This window comes from Syngnathus floridae, chromosome 15, assembly GCF_059516105.1.
Source record: "Syngnathus floridae isolate MCC-2025c chromosome 15, RoL_Sflo_1.0, whole genome shotgun sequence".
NCBI classification, from domain to species: Eukaryota; Metazoa; Chordata; class Actinopteri; order Syngnathiformes; family Syngnathidae; genus Syngnathus; species Syngnathus floridae.
In genome coordinates, this window is record NC_142427.1 from 3621631 (window position 1) to 3634966 (window position 13336).

General features: G+C 45.7%; 3 protein-coding genes across 8 annotated transcripts in view; 2 read left to right on the forward strand and 1 right to left on the reverse strand.

The window, feature by feature from the left end:
* Positions 1–2968, forward strand: medag (mesenteric estrogen dependent adipogenesis). The gene is given in 4 exon segments (XM_088399463.1): positions 1–497; positions 1874–1914; positions 2289–2409; positions 2480–2968. Coding segments are annotated over 4 exon segments (537 nt in total). The 5' UTR covers positions 1–294; the 3' UTR covers positions 2652–2968.
* Positions 1897–13336, reverse strand: part of alox5ap (arachidonate 5-lipoxygenase activating protein) — a 24832-nt gene continuing 13392 nt past the window's right edge. The window contains exons 5-7 of the mRNA XM_088399464.1: positions 3580–9589; positions 3448–3514; positions 1897–2887 (exon numbers count right to left, since the gene is read on the reverse strand). Coding sequence (XP_088255590.1) covers positions 2710–2887; positions 3448–3514; positions 3580–3649 — 315 coding nt within the window. The 5' untranslated portion in view covers positions 3650–9589 and the 3' untranslated portion in view covers positions 1897–2709. The remainder of the gene's footprint in view (positions 2888–3447; positions 3515–3579; positions 9590–13336) is intronic.
* The window catches only part of LOC148385903 (F-BAR and double SH3 domains protein 2-like), an 18927-nt gene continuing 16046 nt past the window's right edge, over positions 10456–13336 (forward strand). For all 6 annotated transcript variants that reach the window (XM_088398270.1, XM_088398264.1, XM_088398263.1 and 3 more), the window contains exons 1-2: positions 10456–10708; positions 11719–11816. In XM_088398270.1, the coding sequence (XP_088254396.1) occupies positions 10688–10708; positions 11719–11816 (119 nt within the window). In that variant the 5' untranslated portion in view covers positions 10456–10687. The remainder of the gene's footprint in view (positions 10709–11718; positions 11817–13336) is intronic.

Here is a 13336-nt window from a genome sequence, read left to right on the forward strand (position 1 = left end):
GTCGGCGCGCCACAAAATGAAAAGGAAAACAAGTCACTTCGGGTCGGAGAATGACTTGTGACGCATGCTCCAATGAGTTTACGCTGTCACTGAAGAGTATTATCACGGATTACATCGCTAGACGACGTTAATTGGACAGATAGGCGGGCGGACGAATATCGAGAGACCGAGAGAGAGTTAGCAAAAGCAAGCATGTTACCCAAGTGAAACCTTTTGCTTTCTGTTCGATTCAACACGACTGACTTGACGGCGCCATAAAGACGCGGCTGCAAGCTGAGCTACAACCGTGACGAGATGTCACACGACGAGCAAGTCGAGCCGGAGAGGATGACGGTGTGGGAGCTTCACGGGTTTCTTCGGAGACCTACGTGCGGCTTTTCCGTGGGGAGCACACCCCTCCGCATAGTCGTCCGCGGGGACCCAGACTGCAGCTTGCTGGTGATCGACCCTTGCAACACGTCCGCGGGCAGCGTCGTCTTCCAGAGCTCGCTGGGCAGGTTGGTATGGAGCTTGGGTTGTTCGCATTCGTTGTATTTTGACTAAATGAAAACTCATCATGTATTTGATGGAATGGGGTCGAAATACAAAAAGTCCTGCCTAGCTGCAAAAACAGATATGCTCAAACCTCATTGAATAAAGTACATAAGCAGACAAGTATATTCACATATTAAATCAATAAAAGAATAATTTTAAGCATATAATTATACCTGCGCACCAAAGATAAATAAGGAGGCATATCTAGACATTTTTATATATGGTGATGACATAGGTTTTTATAACTTCATGATCTGATACCGTATTTTTCGGACTAAAAGTCGCATTAGCCATAAAATGCACAATAACGTGAAAAAAAACATATATAAGTCGCTCCGCAGTATAAATCGCATTTTGGGGGAAATTTATTCGACAAAATCCAACACCAAGAACAGACATGAACGAGCAACAACAGGCTAAACGATGGGTATGCTAACGTGACATAAACACAAACGAAGAGCTGAGAACGGGCCTGACGTAACATTCAGAGTTATTCAAATAACTATTACATAAATAACAACGGTTCAATATATACGGTTCAAGATGGCGGCGCGTGCACACGCAGCGGCCACTCTCTGTCCCGTTCGGTGTTTTGTGAGTGTTTACTGAGTGTTTGTCCGGCAGTTTTGTGTGTGTACGTTTCGTGTGATACGTCGTAAATTATATATCAAATAACTATTGTATAAGCAATAGTATTATCAAACCATCTGTGTCACTCCAAATCATTAAATCCATCGATCGTCCTTTATGTCAACAATGTCGGCCGGGTGCGCGCCGATTACGGCGCTTGCACTTCAAAATATTCCACAGGCCCATATAACGATATATAAATTATACATTAAATAACTATTATAAGGATTAATTAGGAATAATATTATCAAACCATCTGCGTCACTCCAAATCATTAAATCCATCGATCAAATTCCTCGTCCTTTGTCAACAACGCCGCGCGTGCGCCCTGACGTCAGCCTCATCGTTATTCCACAGATCTAGTATATAACTATATTGTAGTGTTAACAAAATACAAGGAAAGACGTGGGTTTGGTAAACAGCTCTTTATTTAACAAAAGAAGAGTTCAACGAGCCAACAACTACTGAACTGTAACGATAAAAACATATACAAGTTGCTACACAAAATAAAATATATCAAATAACTATAACATAAATAGTTCACCGCCACACGGCCCCAAGCACCGGCGTCGACTTCCAGGCGTGTGGCGGCGTGGACGTCCATCCCCGGAGGTGGCACTTCCAGCCACGGAGGTGGAAGAGAGCTCCATAGAATAGGACCGGGCGTCCGTAAAAGCCATGTCCGAGCCCATCCACCGTCCCCGGACAGCCACCCGGCCGAGCGCGGGCCCCCGACCTCCATCCACCGAGGTGAAAGAGAGCTCCGTAGAGTAGGATTGGGCGTGCGTAAAAGCCATGTCCACCGTCCCCGGACAGCCACCCGGCCGAGCGCCGGCCCCCGGCCTAAGAGCCATAATCGTTTGTCAGACCTTCTGTGTCACTCCAAATCATTAAATCCTTTAAACTCTTTGTCCTCCGTGTCACTTACAAATAAAGCCGCTAATGATGCCGGTAGTACGTGGGGCCCGTGATCGAATCTTTGTCCTTTATGTAAACAACGGCCCTGGCCTATGCCTACGAGCATGCGCACAAATGCGCACGAATGCGCACAAATGCGCACAAATGCTGAAAGACGAACTTTAGCACAGTGCTTTCTGGACTGTACAAACATTGATTCCTTGCAGAGGTCGCAAAGCACTACGTCATATGTCTGCGCGGCGCCGACCCTGTGGTCCGGTGGCACATGGAGGCGGTTCTGGACCGGGCCATCTCGTCGGTGGTGGGTGAAAGCTACGATCTGGAGGTAAGTAAAACTCTTACAGCGGAACGGTTGCCCTAATTTGCCAAGCTGACGTTGGGTTAGCTTGGGACATTGGGACCTGACCAACACGTTTGACAGGTGGGCGGCCCGCAACATGGCTGGAACTAGGACCGACGCCTCCTTCTCGCTTAAGTACCACTCGGGCGCACTCTTTGACTGCTCGTAATGGCTGGGATTCAGCAAGAGGAAGTTCAAGTTTGGACTCTATTCCACTGCTGAGGCTTAGTGCTGAAGAATAGAAATGCTGCATTTCTTTTATATTCACTCGTGCTTTTATTTCGTGTTCAAATAAATGCAAGAAAGTGTGAGCTTTGTCCCATGTAGCCCAAAAAGTACTTGTGACGGACCAGCACGTACAGCAGGCCGGCGAATGTGGCAGGAGCTTGAAATAGGCAAAAAATATAGGCAACTCTTTCATTCCCATGGTATTTAAGAATTGCAATATGAGGGGAAAAAAAACATCTGTAAACCTGGCCCTAAAAAGTTTCAGGAAAGGATTCAGGAAATGCTTCTCGAGAATAAAATGCAGCTGTGTTTTTATGATTCTGTCCCTTTGATAAAGTTGAGTGTTTGCATATTGTATATTATCTTCACACACACGCGCGCGCACTCAAAAGGGCTTGCTTACACAATGCTTGCTCACGCAGCGCTTCGCCTTTGCCATTTTTGACCACATCGCGGCTTGGCTCAAAATTCCACACTTGCCCCGCTTCCAACCCAAAAGCGGTGCTACCGGAGCGCCGCGATATAACTGGCAATGTATTCAAAACGACAAGTCATGACTGAAACTACCGGAGCTCTCCCGACATAAGCGGAGTTGCAGTATTAAAAATGAGTCGTGACTGAGAAACTGCTCGCTAACGTTGGCAATAGGAGCTTCTGCTCTCGCACCAGGGTGAACTGAGCCATCTTTTCGGAGCACTTGCGCCACAGCAAGTGGCAAAACCGCTTCCCATTTCTAACTGCTTTAAATTGTTTATTACATGCACCAAATGTCAATAAAAAGTCGGAGAAGGGCTTACTTGGCACAGAACATTCGCTGAAACACATGACTGTTCCATTCCTTCTCCACTTTGAGCGCAAAGAAAGCTTGAAAAAGATTTTAGTGGTTGAAACACAGGTGCCATTGCTTGTTGATGTTAAGTGTGGCTCACCGTTCTGCAGCGCGCTGACCACCAGGGTGACGAGCACCAGCAGGTAGACGCTCTCCACCACCATCGCCATGATGCCAACGATGCCCACTATGCCAACGATGCGTACGGCTGTCCAGAGACAAAAAGACGCTTTTGGCGCTGCGCTTCCCCTTTATGCAAATGAGGCCTGAATTTGCATCATGGACACGCGGCGGCTATACAAAGTCGACACACCCTGAAATATATCAAAGAGAGCTAGATCCATCCAAACGTTTTGCGAGTCAGCCGGATCGGACGGTCGTTTGCCTCACTGATATGAACAAAGGGCTCCCGATGACTCTCTCGGGGCAACAAAAACCTTAGTCCTTCACATACTTTTCAATCCAAACAGGATGTAATGACAGGATGAGAAATGCTCACAGCTTGTGCCATTTGTCTTGTTTATGGACACTTGTGGCTGTTGACTCAGTCTGATTAGTCGCTTGATAATATCATAAAAATGAGTTCCACTTGATACATGCCCACAGCACACACGAGCCTCGGCCTTGACGGTTGATCATGTCACGCGTTGGCAGGTTCACGCTGAACATCTGCTACTACGGCCTGTCGCTGAACACGTCGCAGCTCCACTCAGACCCGTACATCGGCTGCTTCCTGTCTGCCGCTGTGGAGGTGCCGGCGTACGCCAGCTGCAGCCTGGCCGTCCGAGCGTGCTCTGGCACGGCACATGACAACACACATGTATCATGTTTATGTTATTAATACCCTTCCAGACAAGGTTGAGGTAGGCGAGTTCTAGCGGCTAGCTGGTTTTCATTTCCAAACTTTTCGCCATGCCGCCCAAAAAAAAATGAGGGCTACGATGAACTCAAATCATCCATTGACTTGATACGGCTAGACCTTACCACACTCTTAGAGCAGCAAGCCACCCTGCTCCAGCTAACGTCTGAACTAACGGAGCTTAAGAAATTATCCAAGGAGAAAGATGAGAATCCTGTCGCTTGTACGGAGAGTAGATGCACTGGAGCAGTACGCCCGACAAGAAGACCTCATAATCACTGGTCTTAAAACAACACACCGCTCCTATGCCAGGGCGGCGGGTCCTCCGGATCCCTCGACAGATGACTCTCCATCGGACGAACTGTCAATGCTGGAAAATCAGGTAGTACCGTTTTTCGAGAGTAAGCATATGGATCTCCAGAAAGGAAACATTGCCGCTTGTCACACACTCCCAAGAAACCGAAAACGACCAAAAGATGCTCCGAAAATTATCATTCGGTTCGTCAATAGGGAACATAAAGTGGATCTTTTGAAGCAAGGGAGGAAACTAAAAGGAACGGATGTTTACCTAAATGAACACCTCACTACGAAGAATGCTGAGATAGCCTGGAACGCACGCAAACTGAAGAAGGAAAACAAGATTCTCGCAATGTGGGTCAGAAACTGCAAAGTATGGATTAAAACAAACGGAGCAACACCAGAAGATGTCAAAACCCTCGTTGTGAGTGAACTGGAAGAACTGAAGATCTATGGCCTGGTGCAACCTAACATCTACAATGGCTGAACTGATGACCATAAACTGGTACCGATTGGACCCTCCTGACGAGAATGGTGGATTACAGCGGAGCACAACATGGCAAACAGAAACTGGCGGGGAGGACATCCAACTCAGGTAGACCGTCCCCTTACACCCTTCATGGCATCCAGTGACACTCTCAATAATGCAGGAATTTCTGTCCCACCGAATCTAGACTCTTTATTATTCAATTCATTTGACCTAGAGAATGTTACTGCTGGTATTTATGAGTCCTTCTTGAACCCAGATACTAATTACACTTCCCTAAAATCTGTTGAATTGTCATGCGAATATTTTTCTGAAGATATGTTTAACAAACTGTGCAATACTCCTCCTGGCCACTGCCTAACAAATGTATTCTCCACTGTCCACTTTAATGTACGGAGTATCTCTAAAAATCATGATGGTCTGCAAACCTATTTATCAACCTTAACACATTGCTTTTCAGTAATAGCTCTTATTGAAACCTGGATGGTTGATAATACATCTAGCTACCCTCTCTCTCACTACACTCCTATTCACTCATATAGACCAAACAAGCAAGGTGGAGGAGTCTCACTGTATGTGATTGATAATTTCAATTTCTCTCCCAGAAAGGATCTAAGTGGTAACTTTGATATGACTGTAGCAGAATCTGGGTTTATATAACTTTCATCTTGCTCACTTATAAACAACAAAAATGTGATAATTGGATGTATATATAGACCACCAGACTCTGATAAAATCACTTTCAATGAAGCCCTCGACTCCACTCTAGAAATCATAAACAAAGAAAATAAATTGTGTGTCCTACTTGGTGACTATAATATTAATTTACTTGAAACTAAGCAGTCACATACAGCAGACTTCCTTAATACATTATACTCCAGTAACTGTATCCCTCTTATTAACAAACCCTCCAGGATCACAAGCTCAACGGCCACTCTCATTGACAACATTTTATTTAATTCTCTAGACTACAAAATAACATCTGGCCTGTTGATCTGTGATGTATCTGATCATCTTCCTGTCTTCAATTTCATCCACAATTATAGTGGTCCAAAAATCAAAGGTTATACTGGTGATCAAATGAAATTCCGCAAATTTACCGAGAAAAACATGGTATCTTTTATATCTATCATCAGCTCTGTGTCATGGGATGAGGTTATCCTGTTGCAACAAAGCCTATCACTCCTTTCTAACAATACTCACAAATGCATTAGAGTCCTCATTTCCTTTAATTTCTAATCGTAAAAATAACTCCAAAGGGAAACCATGGATAACGGATGAACTAAAAAAATCTTCACGTAAAAAAAATAAACTTTATACAAAATCTATTGCAAATCCCACTCCTATAAATATAGAAACATACAAGAAATATAAAAATAAATTTACAGTATTACTAAGGAAAACCAAACAAACTTACTATGCTGATGAATTTACTCAAGCCTCTGGTGACATCAAAACAACACGGAATCTTATCAACCATTTATTACATCGCAAAAAATCTAAAACATCTACCCCAAATGAGATGCTGGGGAAAAATGGATCCCATTCAAACCCAGTAGATATTTCTAATGGTTTCAATGATTTCTTCGTAAATGTTGGCGCTACCTTGGCATCTAGCTTCTCAACCTCTGATACAAGCCCCTGTTGCCTAATTAAAGGGCAGTTTCCTTCACTCTCCATTCTTGACCCTCCTAGTGTTGAGGAAGTTTACAGCATTGTCATGAGCTTGAAAAACTCGGCCCCTGGCCATGACGAGATCAGAAGCTTACTTATTAAGAGAATCATCCATTCAATAATAATCCCAATAACACACATTTTCTCCTTATCTTTAAAATTTGGCATTGTACCCCAAGAACTAAAAATTGCTAAAGTCATTCCTATTTTCAAAGCTGGCGAGACAAATGAATATGGTAATTTTCGGCCCATATCCATTCTTCCATGCTTCTCCAAGATTCTAGAAAAATTGCTTTATTCAAGATTGGCAAAGCACCTAGAAACAAATAATATTCTTTACAAGCATCAATATGGTTTCCGAAAAAAGTTTTCCACTGAGCATGCACTGCTTCAGCTTGTCAACCATATCTCAACAGCTCTTGACAATAAGAAATTTGCTCTTGGTGTCTTTCTAGATCTAACTAAAGCATTTGATACTGTCGACCATAAGATCCTTATCGCTAAGCTAGAGAGATATGGAGTGAAGAATTCTGCCCTGAAATGGTTCACAAACTATCTTGCCAACAGAGAACAATATGTATATTTAAATGGTTGTTCTTCCAACAGATCTAAAATACTATTTGGGGTCCCGCAGGGCGCAATATTGGGTCCTTTATTATTTTTGGTGTACATAAATGATTTTTCCATGTCTTGTTCAAATTTTCTCCCTTTATTATTTGCGGATGATACCAACCTCATTGCCACCCACGATGATTTTCATTCCCTCATTGCAAGTGTGAATGCTGAGTTGTACGCTATTACAAAATGGTTCAAAATAAATAAGTTGACACTAAATATAAAAAAATGTAACTTCATGATCTTCTGCAGTATAAACAAATCTTACCCCAAAGAACAGACCAACATTTACATAAACTAACGAAATCCATCAAGTTACTAGCACCAAATTCCTAGGAGTTATAGTAGACGAACACATAAATTGGTCCGAACACATTGATTTGGTTTGCAAAAGATTTATGAAAATGCTAGGTATTTTACGAAAAGTTTGTCCCTTGGTCCATCCTTCTGCTCATCTCACTCTGTATTATAGTTTCCTGTTTCCTTTACTCAATTACTGCAACATAATCTGGGCAGCCACATATCCAACATACCTCAACAAATTACTCATCCTACAAAAGAAGTTCCTAAGAATAATCTCTTTTTCAAATAGATATGAACCATCGGCACCGCTGTTTAGAAATTATTCATTACTGCCAATTGATAAAGTAAACATTCATCAAACCTGTCTACTCATCCATAAACACATATATAGGAAACACTGTCTTCCAGCCACTTTTCATAATTTTTTCACATTTGCATCAGACTTTCATTCTTATCCAACAAGTCAGAGGGACAATCTTCACCCACCAATCTGGCGAACATCACACCATCAAAATAATATCCACTTTAGAGGGCCCTCACTCTGGAAAAAGCTACCAATCAACGTGGGGAACCGAACCGCGCTCGGGTGGCGGCTTGGGGAACCGAACCGCGCTCGGGCGGCGACCTGGGGAACCGAACTGCGCTCGGGCGGCGACCTGGGGGAACCGAACCGCGCTCGGGCGGCAACTTGGGGAACCGAACCGCGCTCGGGCGGCGACTTGGGGAACAGAACCACGCTCAGGCGGCGACTTGGGGAACAGAACCGCGCTCGGGCGGCGACTTGGGGAACCGAACCACGCTCGGGCGGCGACTTGGGGAACCGAACCGCGCTCGGGCGGCGACTTGGGGAACTGAACCGCGCTCGGGCGGCGACTTGGGGGACAGATCCGCACTCGGGCGGACACTAGGGGACAGAACCGCACTCTGGCGGCGACTTAAGGAACCGAACCGCACTCGAGCGACGATTTGGGGAACAGAACTGCACTCGGCGGCGTTCAGGGGCCCAGGGCCACACTCGCGGCACACACTGGGGACCTGAACTGCAATCGGCAGCACTTGGGGAACATGAACCGCACTCGGGCGGCAACGCTAACCTGAACCGCACTCGGGCGGCAACCGTAACCTGAACAACACTCGGCCGGCAACCCTAACCTGAACCGCAATCTGCGGCAACACAAACATGAACCGCACTCGGGCGGCAACCCAAACATAAAATGCATTCGGATGGCGACTCTGGAAGTCCGTACAGCAATTGGCGGCGACTCTGGAAGTCTGTACCGCGATCGGCGGCAACTCTGAAAGTCCGTACCGCGATCGGCGGCATTTCAGAAGGCGTGGCTGTGCGTAGCGGCAGGAGCCATCACGCGCTGCAGCAGTGGGAGTGGAGCCAGGTGCAGCTGGCTCAACGTCCGGCGACGACCGCGGGTCCGGTGTTGCTGGCAAGAAGTCCGACGACGGCCGTGGGTCCAGTGACGCCGGGGTGAGGCCCGATGGTGGCCGCGAGTCTGATGGCGACCGCGGGTCCGGCGTCGCTGGAGCGAAGTCTGGTGGCGGCCGCGGGTCCGGTGTCGCGGGAGCAAGTTCGACGGCAGCTGTGGAGCCCACGGCGCTGGAACCTGCTCAGACGTGGATCGGGCGTCGCAGCGGGAGCTCGTGGTGGAGGGGGGTCCAAGCATCCACAATCCATTTCCGTGCAGTCATCCATTTGTGCGTCTGCAAACGTCGGTCTGTCCGCTCCAGACGCACACAACATCTGTCTGTCCATTCGCAAATGGCTACATGCAACGTCAACATTCAAGGTTGGATTTGGATTCACCTTGAGACGCTTAATCTCCACGTTAATTTCCCCAGCTGCAGAGAGACCTGCCAGTACATCTGCGGACAACAACAAAAGTCCAAATCCATGATGGGCGGCGAGACACTTAGCACTTTGGGGATTTGACCAGAACATTTGCATAACTCCATTGTGTAAATGATATACGATACGCCTAACTTGCATTCCAAGACAGCTTGTATGTTTACATGCAGTGGTTTGTCCTTTTTGTCTGCAAAACAAATACACGAAGAAATGAAATGTATTTTTGGTTCATTTATCCTAAATATTCTTTGAAAATAAACTTGTAAAATGGTATGAAAACGAGTAGGAGTATGAAAATTAGTCAAATGATATGATATATTTTACTTTCATTTAATATTATTATTGTCGTTACCATTGTTGTCGTTTTACGTTCCATTGCCGTTTGGAGTCATGTTAGACCAGTGGTTCTTAACCTGGGTTCGATCGTACGTGGTTCAATCAAACTTTAGGGTTCGGCAGAGCCTACACTATGGCGGTCCGAACACCTCATTTATCGTGCAAATTTGTGATGATGCATATCTGAACTGGTCTCGCAAAGGTAACAGCAGAAGTCACACTGATTTGCTTGTATGTTATTTGTCGTGAGTTCATGCATTGTGTTGATTTTGTTCTTTGAACAAAGTGATGTTCATGTACAGCTCATTTTGTGCACCAGTACACCACCAGCACCATCTATGTCTTAAATTTGAAAAAAAATATAATTGTATTTTTCACTAAAGAGGGGTTCGGTGAATGCATATATGAAACTAGTGGGGTTCGGTTCCTCCAACAAGGTTAAGAACCAGTGTTAAACTCGCTATTTTTTATTTTGACACCACGCGGAAGCAGTGTTCCCCACTTACATTTTATTTTGAAAGAAAAATACGGAAAAGGTTTAAGTCGCTACGTTCAAATCACGTCTGCTCCCCGGGGCCGCGAGCGACAGCACTGTTTTCATCAGCAGGGTTCGGGCTCTCTGTTTAACGGACTCGCCACGGCTGCCTTACAAGCGAGGCTGCCTGGAACTATCATTCTTTCTGTCGATCGCTGTCGTAGCCGAAGAAGTTGGACTAACGTTTCCTGCCCAGATAAACTTTTGGACTTTTTCCGCGTCGTTTTTATGTCCAGAAAGAAGGATGCAACCCCCACCACGAAAGGTGACCCCCCCCCCCCCCCCCCCCCCAGCACACATGCACACACGCACACGCACACGCACACGCACACACACACACACACACACACACACACACACACACACACACACACACACACACACACACACACACACACACTCACGTCCCGAGTTTGCCTGTAGCCTCAGAAGCTAACGTTACTCGACGAAGTGGTGCATATTTAATGGTTGCCAGACCACGACGGCAAAACACAATTTTGCCTTTGACATTTTATTTGCCAAACGGATTGGTTTTTGTTACAATATATGCATATATATGCCTCTTAAAGTTGTTGTACCACAAGTGTGGAAATAGTTTCGCTTAACTTAACTTTTTCCCATTCGAATTAAATAGTTAAATAGTTAAATTCTCAATTGCACACAAACGTCACTTTTCTATTGTTTTTTTGTTTTGTTTTTTTATCACTACATTACTCAGGTTTTACGATTAACGTCAAAGATGTTACATCGGCGCGCAAGTGGTTTGTTAAAGCGGTTCTAAAGTTCACTTCTCTTCACTGGTAACCCGCACTGAAACTAGCGGAGGGCAGCGAGATCGACGTGATAGTGGGTTCCGGAGGGGAATCCAAGTGACGACCTCCCTCAAAAGTAGATCGTATTTTTGTCCGGGACGAATATGAGAGTAGACCCAACTTGATCACATGCGCGTCACATTAAGTCCTGCGTTTTTACGACGGTCTGAAGGTATGAGTGAATATGTTTTTAGTTTTTTTTTTACGGTTGTTTGGATCATGGCCCTCTTTCACCTCAGTAGTGAATAAATTAAAAACTTATAGTTGCTTAAAACTGTTAAACTCTCAAGTCATTCATTTTGAAATAGTGTCCTCATTTACCGACGTAGTGTGCGCAAATTGGAACGCGCAGCAATCTCACGAACGCAGCAGTAAAGACAAGTAGAGTCAGGGACGTACGTACAAACAAACAGACAAACAAGCCAAGAAAGACAAAAAACACGTTTGTCATCTCCCTCCACAGGTCCGGATCACCCAGGAGCTGAAACACATTCACGGCGAGCAGCTGAGCAGACTGCACGTCAAACACCAGACTGAGTGTGACCTCCTGGAAGACCTGAGGTGAGCGCTCTCATGTCGAATCGTGCTTTGGGATCAACAATGTCAAAAGGGGAAGTCAAGTAACAGCCGAGAAATGCGCAATTTTGCGCCATCAACCAAGGACTTCCCGTGTTATGAGTTTGGACAAGCTTGCGTAAAGACAAAACACGTCGTTCGAGATCAAGTGGGAGAGCAGCAGACAGCCAAGCAGACACAACGTCAGTATCGTTTGCAAAGATGCACTTCCTAAAGGTTGCAGTCGCGTTTTGGGCTCCCTGCTTCCCATCTGCAGCTACCAGCCGGCTCTGAATCTTGCCAACAGTTGGTCGGCCGTTAAGACACGGGACAGCCGCCAGATGTTCCCATCGCCATCAGAGTGGAGCGGGGGGAGCTCCCAGGAAACCATGGCAGGTTGTTGAGAGGCGTGGCGCGGCTTGAGTCTGGACATGTTTACCGGCTTTGTGATGATTTTTGCTGTGCTCGGCTTTTACTCATGGCAAAGACATCCCTCTTAAAGTGCAGCTATAAATGACACCAGGGTGTCCCCCCTGAGCTTGGTTCCTCGGCTTTTAAATCAGCTCCCATGTGATGGAACGCTATCGTTTTCGCATTTGACGCTTTGTCTTTAGAGTTGACAAATGAAGCGCTTGGAAATAATACAGAAGCGTCATTGAGAAAAATTTGAATGAACAAAATGGCAATCACTAGATCAGGGTTCACCAACACGGTGCCCGCGGGCACCAGGTCGCCCGTGAGGACCCCATGAGTCGCCCGCAGGACTGTTCTAAAATTAGCTCAAATAGCGGCACTTGTCAGTCTATTTATCTATTTATTTATTTATTATTATCTATCGCATCTATTTATTTTACAGTCAAACCTCGGTTTTCGAACGTCCCGGTTCTCGAACAAATCGGAATTCTAACAAAAAATTCGAGATTTTTTTGCTTCGGTTGTCGAACAAAATTCGGAGGTCAAACCTCGCAAGAGGAGCCGGGAGGACCCGAGAAAACCCAACCGCGCGGCCCGGGTGCCTACTGACTCTGTTGTTATTGTATTTCCGTTACTTTGAGGATTGTATTAACCCCTAATCATGCCTCCAAAGAAAGCAAGTGGGAGCAGTAAAGCCATCCTAAAACACAAAGACGCTCTTAAAGCAACGTGACAGTGAGCGCCCGGCGCGCTGCGGTTGCACGATCGGACCAATTTAAGCTCCCTGCACACTGAGGTCCACTTAAATTTAGGAAAGTACATCAGGACTTTAAAGATATTTTCTGAATTTCAGCGACGGCTCTGTCACAATAATGCGACCAGCGCGGTGCAGTTGCGCGGTGGGCAACGCGCTACGGTTGCGCGTTCGGCAGTGCGCTGCAGTTGCGCGATCAGACCAATATGCGCAAATGAAAAAATGCATAAAAAAGGCGGGGGGTTTTTGTCTCGAAAAGGATTACATTTTTTTCCATTATTTGTAATGGGAAAAATAGATTCGGAATTCAACCGATTCGCTTCTCGAACCGCCTTCTGGAACGGATTGTGGTCAAAAA